Raw genomic sequence first — 22186 nt, 5'->3', positions numbered from 1 at the left:
TAACTTTGATACACAAAACCCCAAAAAGTCATTATTCATTCCATAATTTGACACTATAACTAAACACAGAAATTTGCCCTTTCAGCAACAGTGGAACGTTAGCAGTTTTTTTCATCACTAGGAATCTTAAAAAGCAATGAGACGTTAGTAAATGAGAATGGAAAAGGTTTCAAATCATTCATTCACCAATAAGATCAATAATTGAAAATTTTATTGATTTATTAATATATAAGTTTCAAAAATATAATGTAACATTACAAACGAAAACAAGTATATTGCAACATCAAGTGTAATACATTTTATTGTGTTCCAAATACTATTAAAGGCTGTAACCACAGAAGGACGACATCCACATAATATTAAAAAACCAGGAATAAGAGATGAAGCAACTGACCTTGTGCTAACCTGAAATATGAAAACAGCATGAAGTGATTCATATCTTAAATTAAATTTATCAATTTTGAATTAATGCCGATGAAAATGAGCTTAAGGTTCAATTCAGGTTTATATTTTGGAGTTCTCTTTAAGGGGGGGGGGGGAGAGGGATGAGAATTTTCTTTCTTTTGTTTTTGAGATACTTTCATATGAAATTCTAAACATTCAGAAACTAGAGGTTTTTAACCAAGGTTCAGATTACAAATGTTATGCTACTGGAAACTTAACGTTACAAACAAAATTTTGTAGAATTGATTTTAAGATGGCTTGTTTTACAATATGGAATTTTGTGAAAAGGACGTTAATACAAACATAAACATTTACCAAATTGGTTGCTTTTATAGCAGAGTTTTGTGAAGGATGAGGGGTTCCAAAGTGAGTTCAATCTGTGTCCGGACGCACTTTGGGAGTTTTCATAAAAATGTTTCATCAGCACACTCAATTGTCAGAATAAAAGAACTTTAAAAAAAAAGAAAAAATCTTTAAAAGAAATAAACAAAAACACTTTAAATGCCTTTGTCGCCCAGCTTAGGAGAAAAAAAAAAGGTTTTTAAGCACACCATACGACTCTGCTTACTGCATTTGGAAACGAACTTTGAAATAAGGGTTTCCACTATGGTTGCATTTTTCACAAGATGAGAAAATATTATTCAAAGTGCGAAAATGGAACAAGGATTTTCGCTCTTTTGCTTCAATAGAATAAGAAAAAGAAGGGGAAAAGAGATGCACAACCCAAAAGAGGAAGCAAGCAGGGCGATATTGAACCTAATCTTATTTCGTCTTAATGAGCACTATGTCCCCCCAATAAATGCATCATTGGGGTTTTAAAAAAGTTTGCTCCCTCAATACTAAAAACAGTTCTGAAATTTTCATTTCAAATTTTAAAAAAATATTGCCTTTTGTGCATTTATTTTTTCAAAGATGTCAAGGTTGATTTTTAGCATTTTGCTAAAGACTTTTCCTCAGTTTTAGCTTTTTTGCTAAAAATTTTTTCAAACTCAGCTTAAACCCTGCCTGAAATGCATCCAGGACAACGCCACTTCTCTAAAACACATGGCTCTGATTGAGGAGACTATCCGATTGATTGCATAGTACAACTGGGAAGTGGAAACAGCAGCATGATAATGGAAGGATAACAGATAATTTCCATGGTTCAGCAAGGGCTTCTTGGGGTAGCATGGCTGAAAACATTTACCCTTGTGATGTATTTGAGCATCCTGTACAACATTTCTCTGAAATTTATGGCTATATTTCAGAAAACCATTTCCTTTCTAATGCCATCAATGAAAACTATGTTATACATAAGAGTTTGTAACATAAGAGAAAGGCATACAAGATATGTAAAGTAGTTTGCGTACATCGTTTTTGGATGAACTGAAAAGTTGAAATTAGTTATAAAGTTGAAAGTATACAGTTATTCACAAAGATAAAATGTGGTATAGAGCTGTATGCACAGTGGCGGATAGGACAGCATGAACCGGCCCTGGCATTTAGAGACCAACCAGCCCCTTAAAAATTGCTACATAGCGAATCCAGTTTCTTGTTTCAGGAGAGAGTCGTCACTAAAATTTGAGGACTCAAGTTAGGAGAATTTGCGTTTACAAATTTGGAGAAAAAGCATAAATAATACGAAGAGCAATCAAAAGAGTAACATTCGTACGTAATATGGGAGGAGGGGGTCCGGGTATATAGCTCCAAAAACTCATTGTTAGACTATTTTAAGATGTTCTTCTACGATATTTGCGGGAGAGGGGATTTGAAGAATTCCCCATAAAATTTTCAGAACTAGATTCTTAAATGCGCATGTGTAAGCTAAATTTAGAAACACTAGGAGAAGGGGGTGGTAATGTGTTAGAGGGAGAAGAGGTTCAGGGGCTCTCCCGGAGAAGTTTTGCGAAGTTGTAGGACCAAAACCGCAGCTTTAAATGGCTTTTGGTGGTGGTAAGGAAAGGTGAGATTCTAATTCTTTACATAAGAGTGAATGGGGGGGGGGGGGCGCTTTCCCTGCCATTTTTCGAAATTGATACTTAAGAAGTGCTATTGTTAGATTACAAATCTCTAAAAACTCAGTTTTAGTCTATTTTCGACAATGTTAATGAGAGCAAAAATCCGATGCCCCCCCCCCTCGGAAAGTTTTTAATTTGTTGCCTTAAAAATACATTCTAGATGACCTTCGGTAATGTTAGAGAGTGAAAAGGTTCAGGGGTGCTCCCCAGGACATTTTTCGAAATTGAAATCTAAAAATAGGATTGTCTTCCTTGATAACGCCAAGAAGACCGAAAATTTTTCAAAACTGAAGTTTAAAAAACTTTATTTTAGTCGACTTTCAATCACGAGAAGGGGAGGAGTTTCCGGGAGATCTCCTCAGAATTTTTTTCGAAATTGAAGCCCATAAAACAAAATTTAAAACAACCTTTAATGATGCTGGACAGCATGTTGGGGACGCTCCAAAATTCTTCAGATTTAGCTTTTAAAATGCAGTTTTCAAGCAATCTTTGGTAATGTTAAATAGTTCTTTCGTTTTTCCATAGTGGAATTTTCAATTTCCAGACTAATGTTTGTACTTGTTTGAATTTAAAGCGTTTGGGATTCATTAAAATATGTTTTTAACATTTTGGACGGATGTGGTATTTTTCAGTGACAACGTAAGTCTTCTTTTCCCAACTTTGTTTTACTTTAAATATCATTTCTCCAGAATCTCTGGATAAAGTTTTGGTTTATTTTCGTTTTGTACACTCAAAAACTTAGAACTACTGTTGTAATACAATGCAATAGTAAAGCAGGCAGCCTGGTGATCACGTTCAGAGACTGCATTTTCGTTCTTGTTAGAACTCATCAGCCTGGAATAGTGAATACCCGAGTAGGAGGCAGACGTCATTTCAATAAAGTAGAGAGCGCCAACTAACTGGTAGATAAAGTAAATTTATCTCACCATCGAGTGTCCGCAGCATGGTGTGGTACAACTCGCAAATTGAAGCCAAAGCTTGTAAATGAAGGTTAGTTCGGTTATTTACTACTCCAGACTGATGTGTTCTAACGAGAGCAAACAGCAGTCTCTGGATGTGATAACCGGGCTGTCTGGTATATTGCATGTTGTTCTGGCCTTAGAACTGGTTTTAAGGTCGGACATTTACTGCTAAACTGGTGTGACTATTCATAACAATACTTTAAATCTCTCTTACTGCATTTAAACTTTTGTCTATTTAAAACATTCTTCAGCGGCGCCTACGAAACTGATTATTATCTACGATTATTTATCTATTCATTTCTTATTGTATTCAGCTGAAGTTAGTCATGGGTGTTTACTATGTACTGAATACTTTTTTTCGTTAAAAAAAGTTCGAATATGCATTTCAGCGGCCTTCAGTTAAGTAAATTATAATAAAGGATCGCAGATGTTTCTCATTTATATTCAAAGGTTTAATTGAATACGGTTATTCAACCGTCGCATTTTCTTCTAAAATAAAAAAATACTTTTGTCACTGAAACTCCACAAGTTATTTTTCAACACTTCAATTTTTTACTACCGATAACGTTTTTTTTTCCCCTCTTTGTTTATCACCAAATTAAAATCGGCAGTCTCGGTTAGGCAGCCTCCGCGACGACCCTATCTTGACGTGTTCAATGTCCCCAACGAACGAGAGGCAGTTGTTCCTTAGAAGGTGCTGGGCAGTTATGTAACAAAAATACCTTATGGGCCGATGAATTTACCGACATGCAGAAAAATATCTTATTACTCACAATATGAGTCTGTAGAGTTTTTTTTTTTTCCAATTTGTAGCCATTAGTTTTCTTGCAGCGATTTTCTTGTAAGTCGTTGAAAATTGTACCAGAATATTATGATATTGTCATAGATATATAAATATTTTTTTAAAAAAAAAGAAGAAAGAAAAGAAAAAAAGGAAGAAAGTTTTTTTTTTGTGCTATTCAGTTGTAAAATTCAATGCGGCCCAAACAGAGGCGGCCCACCGGGCAAATGCCCGACCGCCCGCCGGCCCCATCCGCCCCTGTGTATGCAAAACAAAGGTCTGCAAATAAATTTTTAAAAAAGAAAACATTTGATCAGAAAATACTAAAATGAAGCAAATGAACTCAACTCATACAAAAGATGTTTCAAATGTTTAAAATTATTTACCTGAAATTCAACATTTTTCCAAAAGCAAAGGGTCAACTCCAGTATTGCATATGGAAGAAATATCGACTAAAACAGAAAAGGAATAATGTTTTAATAAAATTTCAAATGAGATAAATTATCTTTATAACACAATATTTGCTTGTGCTTGTTTTCTTCGTAAATTATTTAACTTTTCTTATTCATCAGCGTCATGCTTTAATTAACTTCAATAATAGTTAATTGAGAAAAAAAAAATAAAATTTTAATTCTGAAAATTTTACTATTTGTAAAAAATAATAACAATAACTACGGATACAGGATCTTACAGATCCTAATTTACTGGAATTCTTCATGTTATAAGAAAACTCCAAAAATAGTCTGAGATTATAGGAAATTAATGTTTTTTAAACAAATGGATATTAATCTATTTCCATATTTTAAAAAAAAATGCATGTACAATATAGATACTATATATATATATATATATATATGTTACTTCCAGTGACCGAAATTTGAGAATGTCGACTTTCATTGGCAACTCACTTGTTTTGCAAATGGCTTTGGTATGCAAATATTGATATTCTGTGGTTAATGTCAACATTCACCAACTTTTGGAGTTTCACAGTAATACATATATACATTTACACATATAACCCCTCCTAACGGACATCATTTTTATGCGAACAATTTTCAATTCCCTGATTTCAAGGCAAATAACACTATTAAACCCCTGTCCCTCTATTGCGGACAAAAATTCGCTACATCCGGTTTTTAGAAAAAACAGTCTGAATTTGTTAAGATACTTTGATAATAAAAATCTAAATTACACAATGTTCCTTTGGAGCAATAAAGAAAAATGTATTAATTATATATTACTCAATAATAAACAAAAACTAAATTATTTACATTTATTTTTCTATAGCATGGAAGAAAATGTTATTTTCGGCTTCAAGCTATTGAATTTTATATGCATTTAGTGCTACAAACAAATACGCATCAGATTGATGTATAGTTTCAGTTGTAGAAGAAGAAAAAAAAAACGAAACGTGGTCAGAAAGAAGACTTAGAAGCAGAAATTTAAAGTCCAGGACTTATACCTTCTGCTTCTTCATCAATATCAGAAGATAAGTCTATAGTCATACAGGGTTATAGCAAGTTTCTGCCGAAGTGGTTAAAACCACTGGTAGAAACCGGTTAAAACATGCATGGCAAAAACCATTTTCTGTCACTTTTGCGGCAGAAAATGGCAAAAACTCAATAAAAATGACAAAAAATTATTTATTGACATACGCAGGATTGGCAAGTTTCTGCCGAGGCGGTTAAAACCACTGGTAGAAACCGGTTAAAACCGGCATGGCAAAAACCACTTTCTGCCACTTTGCGGCAGAAAAGCAAAAACTCGCAAAATAAAAAAATAATTCTTGGTATACAACTGAAAATGCATGGAAAAAATAATTAATTGTTAACCAAAATACTGTAATTTTATTGCAAAATTATTACAATTCAAAATCAAATGTTATTGTTTGGACCCTGCAATTGTCTCTTAGAAAAGGTGGTTTCAAAAACTAGGTGGTTTCTAAACAGGTTCTCACTTTACTACGCACAAATGAGAAATTTTGGACTATTCTGAAAATAGAAGAGCTAGAAGACAATGCATCAAGGAACAAGCAATGTTCGTGAAACTTTCATCTATTGTATAACTGGTCCACCATGTAGTAACTGGGGTTTTGGTAAAAATTTGACTGGAAAAAAAAGTTTTGAGAAATGGGGCGAATTTGTTTTGCAAAGCTGTGACATTAGGTACAAAATTTAGGCAAGTAAAATTCAGGCACTTTTTTCTTGAAGCACATGACATGATAATTTCAATCACAAACAATTTAGAGGAAGCATATAAGTGAGCAAATTACAATCAGTAATGCCTGTTTAATTCTGTATGTCACTCCTCTTTCCTAAGCACCCCTGTATGATTTTTTATCCTTTAATAAATTAATCCAAATACTACGAGCCTCTGCAATTGGAAAGTTCCCTTTCTGAAATAAATCAAGGGCACTAGCATAGGATTTTATTTTTTTAAATGATGAAATGATGTTTAATTTTTTAGTTTACTTAAACAAATATCATTTACTAGTTACTTGAGTTATTAAAGACATTTTTAAGATTTTGCCAGTTTCTGCCGGTTTTTAGCGGTTATAACCAGTTTCTGCCACTGGCAAGGCAAAAACTAGTTTCTGCTGGCAGCAGGGTTGGCTTTCTGCTGGCAGAAACTAGTTTTTGCCGTGCCAGTGGCAGAAACTAGTTATAACCGGTAAAAACCGGCAGAAACTGGTAAAAACCGGCAAAAACTTAAAAGCGTCTTTAATAACTAAAGTAATTATTAAATAATATTTGTTTAAGTCAACTAAGAAATTAAACTTTATTTCATCATTTAAAAAAATAAAATCCTATGCTAGTGCCCTTAATTTAGTTCAGAAAGGGAACTTTTCAATTGCAGATGCCCGAAAAATTTGGATTAATATTAGAAAGGACGAGAAATAATTCGGGTGCTCAGGAAAGAGGAGTGACATACAGAATTAAACAGGCATTACTAATTGTAATTTGAATGCTTATGTAAGCTTCATCTAAATTGCTTGTGATTGAAATTATCGTGTGCTTCAAGAAGAAAGTGCCCGAATTTTACATGCCAATATTATTGTACGATATTTTGCCCTTATGTCATAGCTTTGCAAAATAAATTGACCCTATTTCTCGAAACTTATTTTTCCAGTCAAATTTGTACCATTTTTATAGTTACTGCATGGTAGACCAGTTTAGAAAAAAATGCACTAGATGAAAGTTTCACAAACATTGCTTGTTCCTTGGTGCATTGCCTCCTAGCTCTTCTGTAGCAAGATTATTCTAAAATTTCTTATTTGTGCACGTTAAATTGAGAAACTGTTTAGATTATAGAAAACACCTTTTCTAAGAGCCAACAGCAGAGTTAAGACAATGTCACATTTAAGCTTTAACTGAGAAGATATTGTAATTAAAGTATGCTTTGGGGTTTACAACTAATTATGTTTTTCCATGCATTTTCTATTGTATGTCAGTAATTAATTTTTTGTCATTTTGTGAGTTTTTGCCAGTTTCTGGCAAAAACTCACTGTGGCAGAAACTGTGGCAGTTTCTGCCACAAATGTGGCAGAAAGTGGTTTTTGCCATGCCGGTTTTAACCGGTTTCTACCAGTGGTTTTAACCGCTTCGGCAGAAACTTGCCAACCCTGGCTGGCAGAAACCCAACCCTGGACATACAAAAGAAAAGAAAATAATTAGTTGTTAACCAAAGCACAATTTAATTACAATTTTATCACAATTCAAAATCAAATGTTACATTGTTTGGATCCTGCAGTTGTCCTTTGGAAAAGGTGGTTTCTAAAATCTAAACAGTTTTTCAATTTAATATGTACAAATGAAAAATTTTAGAATATTCTTTAAACAAAAGAGCTAGCAAGCAATGCATCAAGGAACAAGCAATGTTCGTGAAACTTTCCATTATTGTATTTTTTTTTTTTTAACTGGACCAACTAGTAACTGGGGTAATGGTAAAAATTAGTTTTGAGAAATGTGGCCATTTTTTTCGCAAAATCTACGTTAATATTGGCAAGTAAAATTCTGGCACTTGCTTCTTGAAGCACAAGTTAATTTCAATCACAAGCAGTTTAGATGAAGCATATAATCGAGCAAATCACAATCAGTAATGCCTATTTAATTTTGTATGTCACTCATCTTTTCTAAGCACCCATATGATTTTTCATCCTTTGTTAGATTAATCCAAATATTACGAGCATCTGCAATTGGAGACTTCCCTTTTCGAACTTAATCAAGCGTACTAGCATAGGGTTTTATTTTTTTAAATGATGAAATGAAGTTTATTTTTTTATTTTACCTAAACAAATATGATTTAGGGATTACTTGAGTATTAGAGACACTTTTAAGTTTTTGCCAATTTCTGCGGTTATAACCGGTTTCATGTACTGGCATGGCAAAAACTAGTTTCTGCCAGCAGAAAGCCAACCCCGATAGTCAAGATATCAAAGGTTTCTGAATTGATTAGAAAATAACGAAGCTCATAAAACCAGAAAAGCTTCTTTGTACATGTTCACAGCCTAAAATTATCTTTTATAAAATTTGTTTGAAGCAAATATATGTTTTAGATCAGATTGGTTGATGAAAAATATATCTTTCTCAGATTTTTCACCAGATGATGATAAGTTTGCAATTTTAGAAGTTTTTGTATCATTATACCCAATTCTCTAGCATTTGGAGATCATTACAAGCGTCTGAAATTGCATTAACGACGAAGGCCTTCAGTTCAGACCATTCAAAAGATTTGCTACAGCTGGGGGATAATTATATCTTGGGTTCGCTATAGAGGGGTTTGACTGTAATTTCAAAATAATAAATTAGAGAGAGAAAAAAAAAAGACTTCTATAATGTACTTACTTGAAATATTGCAGAATTCTTTGAATGCCTAAAGTATATTGTAACAAGAGCTGCTAAGATGATCATTATGTATGGACGAGAGCAAATAAATGAAAAAGAAGAAAAACGCCAACTTTCCTGTATCATTTGTGAGCACATGCTGCTCCTGCGGATATCAGTCCTATTTCTTCCAAAAGAGCGCATTTCTGCATCAGAAACCTTTTTCGGAAAGGAATAGAGATCAGAAGAACTTGACCTACGTATAGACCCATTGACTGAATTTGTATAGTTTTCTTCAATGTTTTTAAATTTTGAAGAAACTTCACTATTGCACAGTCTCTCATCTGGAAGCATACTTTCATGGGAATCATTTTCAGCATAATTGCTGCTTAAAGTGTTGGCAGTTTTTTCCTGAATATTTATGGAACTTTGTGTAGTTTCTACAGATTTGGCAGCTTCTGAAAATGGAAAAAAATATCATAAAATTTCTCATCATAAGATAAGAAGGTGGTACAAAGTGTTAAATTATTTGAAACTGTTTTTTTTTTAATCTTCTATCTTATATTTTTCAAAAAACACTCAGAATAAGTAAAACTAGTCGAATTAACTAAAAATGTAATTATCTTTTTTTCCTTGTCCAACCCATGGAATATTGTTTAAAGAGTTTTGTAACAAAATAGTGTACAGTATACATGTCAATGCAAAAGACTCAATCGAGAGACAGTGGACTCTAGATGCCATGATGTGGGAAGGGGTTTATAACAATCAGGATGTGTGCCAAGCCACGTAATAGGTCACACATTGAATTCTACTAAGTATTTAAAAATGATAAATTAGTCTCTAAGTACATACAGAGGCGACGATTGGAGACTATTAGTGCGGGGGCAAAAATTTTTTAAAAGCTGAAGATTTTACTTTTGGATATCTTTGGGTAACTTAAGAGTTTGGAAACTCTTCCACGAAAATTTTTCGAAGCTGAAGTATTAAAAGAAACCTTTAGGCTGTCTTTGGTGATGTAAATAAGGTAACTTCCCAAAAAAAATACCGAAAGTGGTGTCTTAAAAAGGCAAATTTAAAACATTTTTAGCAAATTGAGGGCAAGTTGTGTTGGAGGTCTACCAACAAATTAGCTTTCTGATTGGAGTCTTAAAAACACATTTTTACTGATGTAAGAAGCATGAAGCAAGTGGGTTCTCTTCCTATTATTCCCCTAGAAACTTTTCGAAAGTGAAGTCTAAAAATTGCAATTTTAATCTATCGTTGATGAAGCTTAGGTGACCTTCCTAGAACTTTTTCAAATTAAAATCTTAAGAGCATTCAGACAATCTTTGATGATGAAAAAAATGTGTGTGTGGGGAGGGGGGTTGCCTCTCGAGTCGCTGCCACTGAGTACATACAAGGGGGGACCCAAAAATAACTAGATTTTTGTTCTAAAATATTTATATATTAGTTTATTCACAAAACTTCTTCAGTCTCTCTCAAAGTCCTAAGATATAATATACACTTGTTAATTCTTTTTTTCCACTATTTGAAGCTCCCCTGAAACTCTTTAACTTTGACCATGTCCAGTGCCCATTGAGAAGCAGTTTTTACAGCCTCTACATCATCAAAACGCTTCACTTTCAGAATTTTTTTCCTCCTCGGGAACAGTAAAAGATCACTGGGGGGTCATTCCATGTCAGTTCAACCACACCCCAACACCTACCATCTCAGATTCCAATGAAACTTTGTATACTTCTACTTTTCATAGTCCTAAGTAACCTCCTCAAGTATTTCTTCTTTATTAAAAATAGTTTTTATTTTTTCGCCCTTCAAAGTTTTGTGATTTTGCGTCAGTTGTCATTTACAGTTCTCTGAGAATGAACAGCAGCTGTTTGCAAAAAAAATTATTTCTCAATAACTAAAGGTAAAAAAATTTGGAAAATTTTTATATTATATATTAAGATCTCAAGTATTTCAGAAAAAAATATGCCGAAAATCTAAATTTATATTCAACAATTAAAAAAAATTAACAAACTGAAAAATTTATGAAAAATTGATAGTCAAAATTTTAAAATTTTAACATGAGGGTCTAAATTAAAATAATTTTTATATTTTTTTAATGATAATTAACATGTGTGCTAACATATAAAATGAAAATCTTTAGGGGACTTTGAGGGATTCTGCTCCCCTGGCCTGCCCCCTATTTTGATAGATGAAAAAAAGTTGATCACAATATTACAAACTAAGTTAATAATTGCATTAAAGAAAATTTAAAAATTGAAATACATTGGTGTTTGAACTTAAATGTAAACATTTAAATACTCAAGTTTTTTTTAATTGTAAATAATTAATTTAATTAATTAATAACAAACAATAAAAATAAGATATCGCGAAATTCAAAATTTTCCCGCAACAATTTATGCATACTAAAAATTATTGTTAAACTTAGGGCAACATAGAAATTAAAACTTTTCATCTAATTCAAAATTAATAAAAAGTATTAAAAATCCTATAAATACCAGCTCAGAGCTTTTAACTTGATTAATTAATCTAATGCAATATCAAACTGAAACATGGATTTGGTTTAACAGAGCATGGCCCCACTGAATACTTAACGGCCGTGGCAATCGCTGAAACTCATGGCAACAAAGAGGGCGCCACTGGCTACCCCTGTTTTTGTTTCCACTTGGCGTGATTGTGAGCGTTGGCGCTTTGGCATCTGTGAATACGTGATTTCTCGACTTAATGTCGGGCGTACGTCATTTGACGAAAATTTCAATTTCAAAAGAAGGAATGAAGAGAAAAAGTGCTGAAGAAACATTGTATTACATAGGTGAAGAGCATTTCTTATTATTATTTTAATATTATATCAAAAATTACGCGTAATAAAAAATTTTAACTAAACACAGAAAACATATGATTTTTTTTTAATATTAATGCGTAATTCTTAATATATTTTTTCAAACTTTTTTTTTTTTTTTGAAAGCTTTGCAAATAATTTTCAAATTTTTTGTTGAAAATCCCTTGGGGTTTCCTTTTTGGATACAACAGTTCTAAGATTGATGATATATGGCAGGCAGCCCTCATTTCTAATTTTACATGCTCATTTAAATGCGAATTTTTTTCTGCTCAATAAATTACATCGAAAAAAAAAAAAAACACGCCCCGCAATCTGTAAATACATTCATTCCTCAAAACTTGAGAGGGTCATTCATTGCCCCTTTTGACCCTGATGGGGATTAGAGGGGAGGGGGCATAGGAATTTACGTTAACAATTGCCATTCTTTTCGCTCGTAATGTAGTGTATATTTTACAACGAACAGAATTTAATTAAAAATGTACGCTTGGGAACAGGCCCAACATTTAAAAATTCGTGGGGGGGGGGGGGGGGTCAAAGGTTTTGTGTTCGGGAAAAAACAAGCATAATGCCTAATTTTAGTATGTTTGTAAAATTTAGGGGTGTCATAATTGCCCCCCCCCCCGTGATATCCCCACTTGACAGGCCTGGTTAGGAATATTCTTTTTCAAATGAAGAAGAACAATAGAAAAGTTAAAAATATGATGGCAATTTGAGAAAATGAACCATTCACATAATTTTAAAAACATTTAAAATCAGAGTGTGATTAATACATGGTTCTACGATGGGTCCGTGGTTCTCGCACCAATATTTTACCGATACCAAAATAATGTCATTTATCTTTTTCCCCTTCCATTTTTAGCACATCTCATGTTATAATAACTTTAGTGTAGATTTTAGTAGTATATTAGTGCACAATACGCATAGAGATGCACAAATGTTTAGTGCACAAGAGCTATTTCGAAAAAGTGCAGTTTTTTTCCTTACAAAAGGAAATTCATAGCATAATCAAAAAATAAATAAAAATAACATGGAGTTAGAAAAAACTTTCATTTTTCCGAAGCTTAGTTTTTAATTTTTTAAATGTCTGATTTTGAAAATAAGGCGTGGTCTTTATGACGTCACAAATGATGTATTTTGGCGCATCTGTCTACCGCGTTTCTGCGTTTCTACGTTATGATCGTTACGTTACGTTGACATCCTTTTCACAGCAAGCAAAACTTTGAAAATTTCGGGGGGGGGGGGGGGGGGTTACGACACCTTGCGTCTGCACCAAGCACCATTGCATCTTGTATCTGCTCGTGAGCAGCTTCTCACTTACTGTTTCAGCCAACAGAATAATTTGGGTGAACCATCATTTTAAAAATACGATAAAACCTACATACTCAAAATGTTCTGCTTTCACAAAATTTCTAAAGCGTACATTACGCTTAACATCACTTGTGAAAACAGGAAAATTCTTGTTCGTAGAATAAAACTAGTCCACGAGTTAAATTTATAATTTAGTTGTGTCTGAATATTTCCTCAAAAAAATCTGTTAAGGACATATACGAGCCCTGAAATTAATCGCATGGTAAAAAATCGTTCTAAATAATTCATTTTCTGATGATATAAAAAGCTGCAAACTAGAAAAGCTGATCAAAGTGCCGCAACTCTTCCTACGTTTTAATCCATGAAGTATCCAAAACTTTGTCAACCATGCCAGATGAAAACATGTTTTAATGATTTGCTTCTTGTTCACGACAAAGTTTTTTTTTTCGTGCCTCGAACACCTTTGGAAAATCACAGATTTTTATTTTAACGATAACCATCTGTTAATCGCAATAGAAACTGAGTACATAAAACTTTAAAAAATCTGACATCACAGTACAGTATAAATGAAAGTCACAGAAAATACCTGGCTTGTATTTTCTGTTCGAACTTGTAATCTTTAGCAGTCTGGCTTCAGAGCATTCTAAAATTTTCCGTCTCCTTAATTCTCTTCGTCTAGCTGCATTTTCATCCGCCATTATTTACATTTCACATTGTCTTCAGTGTTGCCAAATAAAACTACAACAATCTCTTCAGCTGTGACCATTTTAACTTTACGGAAGCTAGGCACTGCTGCCGCCATTGGTTGCCGCTAGTGCCGATCCGTATGGAGATCTAGAGCGGCGAGGGTCATGCTCGAACAGGGATACCAGTTAACCGAGCGTTAGTACGTTAGTAATGTGAACGGTCGTGTTTATACATCGGTCAATATTGGTCACTTTATTCGAACACGACTAAGATGAAATTCGGAATTCACAATCGCAACTGTGATGTTCGATCTCGATTGTTGAATTTCTGTCTGTCTCGGGTAGTTGTTTCTCTGTTGTGTTGTGAAAGTAATATGCCAGAATATTGAATTAAAATGAAAAGATGTCAGTGTTACATGCCTTTAATTTAACAAATAGTTAAGTGCCCAAACATATATTATAAGTTTTTAGTTTTTACAATTATTGTACAATGAACCAGGTACGTTTACATGTTTTTTTTCCCTGCAACACTTTACCAAGCTTTCATTGAAGCATTGTGCTTTATTAAACTTCTTTATTAATTCTTTGCTTAATTTAAAGATCTTTTTTTCATTCTTCGTGTCTATCATCTTTATTAATCTTACCTTTCTCTTCACGTAAAGTTTCAATTTTTACAAACTTATAAGTCTGAATATTTGGTTAGTACTTTTCCAATTTATTCATTATCAACTGCGAAGTATGTTCTTTGTATAACCAGGATTTTCAATCTAAAAATGAGGACCTATTCCTGACGGGAGGGGGGGGGGATTTATTTATATTTATTTTCTTCTCAATGTGTCACCGAATTGAAGACATTTTGATCTCTCATGAAAAATAATCTTGAATTAAATCCTACCCTCCCCCTATTTTAATATTATCATATTTTAGGAAATCGTAGCAATTATTCTTAAATTTTGAATTAAATTCACAACTAATAAATGAGATATTATGCAGTTATACCCTAACTTAAAACAGTAAATTTGTACCTACAAAGATGTTAAATAAACTCTTGGAAGCAATTTTTATTACCAAATTTTCATCACCTCTCAAAAATTACCTTGAATTAATATGAAATGTTTATTTTTGGTTAGATTTTTAATGTAACAATGAAAGCTTAAACAATGGGGGGGGGATCTAATTTATTTATTTTTTTCTCTATTTAGTGAAACGGACAGGAAAGCGGGAATTCAGCCTGCGGTACTTTGAGACAAAAAGTAGGCAGTCCCACAAAAATTGGAATGTCTGGTCATTTTATATGTTCTGAAGTAGCGATGTGGATCGGGTAAATACCCAGCGGTTAGGTAAATATTTTTTGGGCATTTACCGAAGGCCTGGGTAAATACCCAAAAACTGGGTATTTTACAAAAAAATGCAGAAAGTGAATGAGAAATTGTTTTTTTAAATCTAAATATGAAATAATTGGTAAAACTGATACATACATATGCATTATACAGTTAACAATATTTTTTATTGAAAGACTTAATGAAACTATGAAAGAAACATATCGTGAACCAAAGAATCTTTCTTTTCAATGCCATAATTGAAAAAGATGTTTGCTTTTTTTTTTTTTTTTTTTGTAACCAGTTAAGCTTTTTATTTTTTGTAGAATGACTTTTTATATGTGAAATTTGGCTATCAACATTGATTAGGCATATCCAACACATTTAATGTGAATATCATATTAGCTTGCTGAGTTGTTTCACACAATAATTCTTTAAATATGTGATCAAAATACAAATTTTAGGGAAAAATTTATTGTTTTGTATATGGTTGGTTATACAGGGTGTTCTGTTTTAACATGCAAGACCTTTATTTTTGCAACCGTTAGTCCTAGATGCACAGTGGCGGATTGGTTGAAAAAATCGGCCCTGGCATCAGGAGATGTAGCGGCCCCCTAGCTCTTATAGATAAATTTTACCTAACGATTGGGATATCACTTAAATATAAGGAAATTATTCCTAACAATTAAATATGTTTTATTTAAACGAATTTTAACAGATAGGAACACTTCTGCGCTTTAATGGTGAACACAGTATTAGCTAAACCTTATTCTGGAGGAAATTTGTAATTGTAATTGCCCATTTAAGTATTTTTATAATGCCCGGAACTTGATTGAATATTTCCGTAATGATAACACTGCTTGTTCAGTGTGTCCTTTTCTGCAGTCATAACAAGTAACTTAATTGTCCTATTTTATGAAACTGATCTAGCGATGTTCATGGGTGAAAGACTAGGGCCGTCTTAGAACGTGATGGGTCCCTCGACACAAACACACATTACTGGGCCCTGTCATAAACATTCCCTTTTTTATACTACCATACTCTGACGACCCCCAGACTCGATACGAGGTCAAAAACCTGGTGGGAGGGGTCGGGTACGAGTCTTACAGCCCCTTAATTTTTTTTTCAAATGCATGTATCAATACAAAGAGAGAAAGTGGACTTAACTTTCTGGCTTCTGGGAGTCATTAAAGTATTAGCAATATAAACTTAATGGAAAGATTAACTTTGAGTCTGAAATAGGGGGGTCCAGGGGTCCTCTCCCCCGGAAAATTTTCGAAATTGTAGTCTTAAAAATTCAATTTTAGCCAATATTTAGCGATGTTAGGGGAGCGTAGTTTCAGAGTTTCTCCTGCTGCAATTTTTCGGAAGTGGAAATCCAAAAACAGAATTTTAATTTATCTCCGAGTATATACTATGAAGAGCGGTTCCGGGAGCTCTCCTCAGAAATTTTTAAAAATATATTAGCTCTGAAAACGCAGTTTTAGAAGATCTTTGGTGATTTTAAGTCTAGATAGATTCCGAGGCCATCCACCAGAAAATTTTCAAATTGAAGTCTTAAAAGCTATTTTTGGTAAACACAGGCGGATTTACGGGGGTGCGCCGTGGGGTAAATTTTCTCCAAACAACCTTTAAAAAGGAAAACTTTAAAAAATATTTTCCAAATTTTAGCCCAACCCGAATAAACACCAGAGAGAAACCAGCACTGACAGATTCTAGTATATTTTTCTTACTGTCTGACTGTTGATTAAACAGTAAAATACTGACCTTACAAAAAGAGCCGTCACATTCATATTTCCGATCTAGAGAAAATTAGCTCTCGTTAAAAAAAATGAATGTATAGTACGAATAAAAGAAATTAAAAACCAAAAAAAAAAAAAACTTGATTGCACGAACTAATAATTTACAAAAATCGCACATACAAAAACGATACCGTTACGAAATTTGCGATCTTTTACGATCGAGACGAAACTTTACGAAACTTTTTTTTATACAAAAATATAAACTTCACGTTTTTTTTTTCTGGTCGTGAATGTTTTATTACATTTCATTTTCCCACTTTTTAAAAGAATTATTTTCAAAAATTGAACGCGGTAAAACTTTTCCTTTTTTTTCGTGGTAAGTAGGGGGTAAACTTAAAAGCGATTTTTTAATTTTTTTTACGATTTCTTTCTTCTAGGAGGAAGAAAAAAATCTTTTTTATGAATTTTAGTTACACTTACTAAAATAGTCGCTGTATTTTACAAATGATTGTAAAATACTCGCTTTTGTCATCAAAATAGTCACCTTTGCCCTCAAAATAGCAGCTTTAGTCGACATTTGCAGTGCTGTATCCCCCTCCCCGTCCCCTGTATTGCAATGGCGTAGCTACAGTTTCTGTCGCCCGGGGCGGTTCTTCTATTTGCCACCTTTTCATTGAGACGTATCTAATACATTAAAGCATTGAAAATTATCGCTCAAAATAGAAAACTTCATTTAAGGTAGCAAAGGGAAACTAATTTAATCCGTATTCTTACAAAAATTAAGGGGGCGGGGTCAGGCGCCTATCTCGGAGAAATATTCTGAATTTACATCAAAAATTGCAGTTAAAGTAACTTTTGGGGGAATGGGGTTCTCTACAGAATCTTTATCAAAACTGAAGTCAGTTTAAACCTTTGAGGACGATAGAGAATCAGCTTTTATTCCGTAACAAAGTTCCAATAATGTTTTCCCTGCATTAATTCAGCACTGGCAAAGAAACAACTTTTACAGAAATATATTTGATACTTATATACAGAAACAGATGTTATATTTCCAGAAATATATTTCATATTACATATTTGAATATTTCCCGAAATTTGAGTTTTAAAAATACAACTTAAGTGTTGAATTACAATTTAAGGACTTACAATTTAAAGACATTAAGAATGAGGAAGATTCAAGGGCTCACGACGGAAATATTACATCTTTGAACACGGAAATGATCGTTCAGTCCAAAACCTTACATTTCAAAGGGGTTTTTTTTCTCCTTTGCCTCCAGTATTAGATTTACAGTATGATTCCCTTATTTGATTTTTTTTTCACACCAAAAGTGCTGAATCACCGCTCCGGGCGGACCATACCCTCTCCGCCCCTCCCTAGCTACGCCACTGCTCTTTTGTTGCACCCCCAGAATTCACAGCCTAAATCCGCCTATGTTGGTAAAGACTAGGGCACCAGCAGTTACTCGAAAGTTAAGTTCCAAAAACGAAATTTTTGCTGACCTTCAGTGATGTTAGGAGAAGGAGTTTTCCGGAGACTCACCCCGGAAAATTTTCGAAATTCAAGCACTAAAAACGAGATTTAAAACGTTCTTCATTGATGATGCCGAGAAAGAGGAGGGGACGAGGCACTTTCCCAGAAAATTTTTGAAAATGTTAAGTTAAAAACCCAGTTTTAGACCATCTTTGGAAAAGTTAAAAAAATGAGAGAGGTTCGAGTGCTTTCCTACAGCAAATTTTCGAAACTGAAATTCCATGTTATGGCGGGAGTGGGTTCGGCTGTTCTCTTATGAAATTATTCAAAATTGAAGCCCAAAAATTTAAATTTTACACGATCTTCGATGATATTAGGAGGGGGTCGTTCTGGGGACCACCGGAATTCTTCCGACGTTGGTTTTTATCAACTTATTTTCTTTTTAAACTGAGGGGCCCGAAACCGTGAGTTTGTACAGCGTACAGAATACTTTATGCTTTGTCAAAAAATGTTTGAAACTCACATTTCGGCGGCATTTGGCCTATAATTTGATAATCTTAATAATGTAGAGCCTTTCAAGCTCCTCAATGGAATTTTACAATTGCATTTTTTTAAATAATTTTTTCCGAAAAAAATATTGTCACTTTTATTCCAATTGTTATAAACTGAGTCGCCGAGAGCAAAAAGGGAAAAAAATGACATAGGTCAATGTTTTTCACAGGCCCCCTTCTACACCTTTCACCATTAGGATATTTTACCCTCTGCACGAGTTCAATTAAGAGCCGGGCCCCTATTCTCCAACTAAGCTGACATAACCTCACGTCGGCCCTTGTTGTAAGTTGCATTTTAGAGCAATTTGAATCATCATTTATGAATAAAAGCGTCAAAGAAACCAAAAGTATTTTAACTTTTTACGACCGCTAAGGTTTCCCTGCTTTTTTTTTTAATTTATTCATTTATTTTTTATTACACCACTAAAAATATATTGGCAGCCCAGGGCCCGAACAACTAAAAGTAAGGCTCTAGGTCCACATTAATTTGGAGACCCCCTTATGCTGTGATTGATTTACATTTTTAAAACACGAAAGCACTTTTGGAGGTCTCCTTGTATAATCACACAACTATGTATAAATCACTTATGTGCGTTTATGAATCCCCTTTGGGCCCCCTCATAATCGTGATCAAGGAAATTCGTTACTGGCAGAATGATTAAAAATTCCCCGTTAAAAAAGTTTTTTTCCAATTAATAAGTCATATATTTTTTTAAATACATGTATTTTTCATATCGTTGCAATACTATGAATAATTCTTTGAAAAATGTGGAGCCCCTTAGGAACATGGGGCCCCAGTTCTAGGCCTAGTCAGCCTGTGTGGTAATCAGGCCCTGGGCAGCCCCATTTCAGAAATTCCCCCTCCCCCCCCCCCTCTTGGTAACGGTCCTGCCTCCCTCCACCCGCAAGCTTTAATCCATGCGTAAAGAGGAGCTGAGGCTGTATTTTGCGAATTTGCGTTATTCTAAACACATCCGCGTGAAATTTACATTTTGCTGTTAGTAGACAGGCCCGAAATACTTTGCTGTTAGTTGATCGGCCCAAAGCATGACCGGCCCACCGGGCAAATGCCCGGTTGCCCGCCGGCTGTATCCGCCACTGTAGATGCATACTTCCAATTGCAAAAATATTCAAAATCAGATGCAGAGTAAAGATATTGAAAGTTTGAAGAAAAAATAAAAATGAGTCAAAACTAAAAAATTTAACTTTTTATACGGCCCTAGGTCCCCTAACTTATATTTAGAGAAATGATCTGCATTTAAAACTTACTGACACGAAAAAACTTGACATTTGTGCAATCAAAACTCAAGGATATATTTGAAAGTTTTAAGGGACCATCAGAAGATGAGATTAAAACTTATTACCCTTTCAGAAGAATGATAGGTTTCAAAGTAAAAAACACAAGGTATTTACATTTTTCATTTCTATTCAAAAATTCATGCAAATGTTATGCCGTGATACGCAAAACACGCTGCAAAACCTTGAACAATATGAAAAACCACACTCTGCACACATATAATTTTATATAAACACTCATTAACTACTACGTTTTCTCCAAAAAGATGTTACTGAGGGCGAATGTAAAGTGGTGTAAGTCACAAAACGCTGCGTTTCATACCTCAGTGAATATTGGTCGTACTAATGTCAAACTTTTTTTGTAATTGTTTTTCAATGGAGATTATTTCCTTCAAATATAAGTCAGAGGACTTCAGGGCCGGACTGGACAGTTAAAACGGCCCGGGCGTTTACACAAAACCGGCCCTTATCTGAGGGATAAATCTACCCCCCCCCCCCCATGTAAACAATCTTGCAAGTTTAAGGATTTTTTGAAAATGGTAGGAAAAAGAGCAATAAAATAAATGCAGGTCAAAAACTAGGGGAGTGTATGAGTTTGGTGGTGCCTCAATTTTTAACGAATTTTAAGAGAGAGAGAGCGAGAAAGATTTCAGCTTCTGATTTAAGAGGTTGTCATTGCAAGACTGAAATGTTAGCAATATAAACCTAATCATGAGGTGTAATATTCTCACAGGCATAGGGAGCTCGGCGATTTCTCCCCCAGGAAGTTTCTGAAATTGTAGTTTTATAGATGCCGTTTTGGACAATCTTTACACTAGTGTGTGTGTGGTGGGGGGAGGGGGGGAGTTCGAGAGCCCTTGCTCGTATTTTTTCGAAGTTGAAACTAGGTTGAAAGTTAGGGATCTCTATCGGAAAATTTTCGAAATTGTAGTTCTAAAAACTCAGTTTCAGACAATCTTTGATGGTGTTTGGGGAAAAGAGATTTGGAGATCCTCCTCCGGAAATATTTTGAAATAGGATTCTGAAAGGATTTCGAAATTCAATGGAGGAGTTTTCTGATAGTCTCTTCCCAGAAATTTTCCGAAATTGTAGTTTCAAAAGCGCAGTTTTAGAATGTCTTTGTACTGTTCGTGAGGGGGGAGGCTTAGGGGCCCAACATTTTTTTGAACCTGAAATTTCAAATACGCAGTTGGGTGATTCTCCGAAATCCTAACAATATAATGTCCTAGGAGCCGAACACAAGAATTGTTTGACCTAGAATTTTTTTCTTTTTTTTAATAGCTAGAAATAGTTTTTGTGATGTTATTCCATTCATATTAAAACAATAACTCATTTATTTCTCCCAACAAAATTTTTTGAACACTCAGAAAGTCACTCTTTTGGCGTGTCCTCATTCGTTTCTCAAATACCGTAACACCGTACAACATTAGACCAGGGTTGCAACTTTAGGCTATTGAAGGAATCTTGTAGTATGTGCCATGTAGTGGTCATTAGAGCAAAACTAAAGTCTAAAAAAAATTAGTAGGTTCGCAAGTGTTGTCCAGAGAAGTTCATGTTGTTTACCCCAAGCTCCAGTGTTATCATTCTCGTGTCAACATTCATTTGTGCTGGGAGGTTTACTGAAATTTTTGCTTCAACTCTCAAAGTCTCCTTCAAAACCTATATTTGCCGATTGAATTCTCTGGAGGTTAGTTTATTACTTTATTACATAGGTATTTAAGATGATCTATCCATATCGGCGAATCCTGATGTTGTTTTGTTTGCCTGTCGTTTCGAAGTAAATAAAAACCGGGAATTCAAATTGCAACTTTAGACCACCCATTTTTACTATCGTTTGTCAATATTTTGTATTGTCTTGAGCAGCTTTTTTAGTTTTCGGGTTTTCTTTAGTTTTAAACATGAATCCAGGTAAAGAAAGAAGATAGGCGGCTGTCCTTATCTCAACTATTTGCCTGATTTGATGG

The 22186-nt window shown here is 34.1% G+C and overlaps 2 protein-coding genes across 3 annotated transcripts in view; one reads left to right on the top strand and one right to left on the bottom strand.

The window, feature by feature from the left end:
• Positions 1 to 201: 201 nt before the first annotated feature.
• Positions 202 to 13927, bottom strand: LOC129217541 (uncharacterized). The gene is made up of 4 exons (XM_054851860.1): positions 13744 to 13927; positions 9029 to 9465; positions 4571 to 4636; positions 202 to 405 (listed from the first exon to the last, which is right to left on the bottom strand). The coding sequence occupies exons 1-4, from the start codon at positions 13853 to 13855 to the stop codon at positions 211 to 213; spliced, it is 810 nt and encodes a 269-aa protein (XP_054707835.1). The 5' UTR covers positions 13856 to 13927; the 3' UTR covers positions 202 to 210.
• A 234-nt stretch (positions 13928 to 14161) lies between these two features.
• Positions 14162 to 22186, top strand: part of LOC129217540 (protein IWS1 homolog) — a 71739-nt gene continuing 63714 nt past the window's right edge. The window contains exon 1 of one of the 2 annotated variants that reach the window (XM_054851857.1): positions 14162 to 14342. In XM_054851857.1, coding sequence (XP_054707832.1) covers positions 14334 to 14342 — 9 coding nt within the window. In that variant the 5' untranslated portion in view covers positions 14162 to 14333. The remainder of the gene's footprint in view (positions 14343 to 22186) is intronic. The other variant, XM_054851859.1, reaches the window with a different exon arrangement.

This window comes from Uloborus diversus, chromosome 2 (genome assembly GCF_026930045.1).
Source record: "Uloborus diversus isolate 005 chromosome 2, Udiv.v.3.1, whole genome shotgun sequence".
NCBI lineage: Eukaryota > Metazoa > Arthropoda > Arachnida > Araneae > Uloboridae > Uloborus > Uloborus diversus.
This window is presented reverse-complemented; position numbering and strand designations above follow the sequence as displayed.

Bases quoted from the DNA above. Each gene is read 5' to 3' on its own strand.
- LOC129217541 (XM_054851860.1), bottom strand. From the start codon at position 13,855: ATGGCGGATGAAAATGCAGCTAGACGAAGAGAATTAAGGAGACGGAAA. The intron at 9,466-13,743 runs GTATTTTCTGTG...TTCCATTTTCAG, and splicing joins GAACAGAAAATACAAGCCAG to AAGCTGCCAAATCTGTAGAA. The intron at 406-4,570 runs GTAAATAATTTT...TTCATATTTCAG, and splicing joins GGAAAAATGTTGAATTTCAG to GTTAGCACAAGGTCAGTTGC.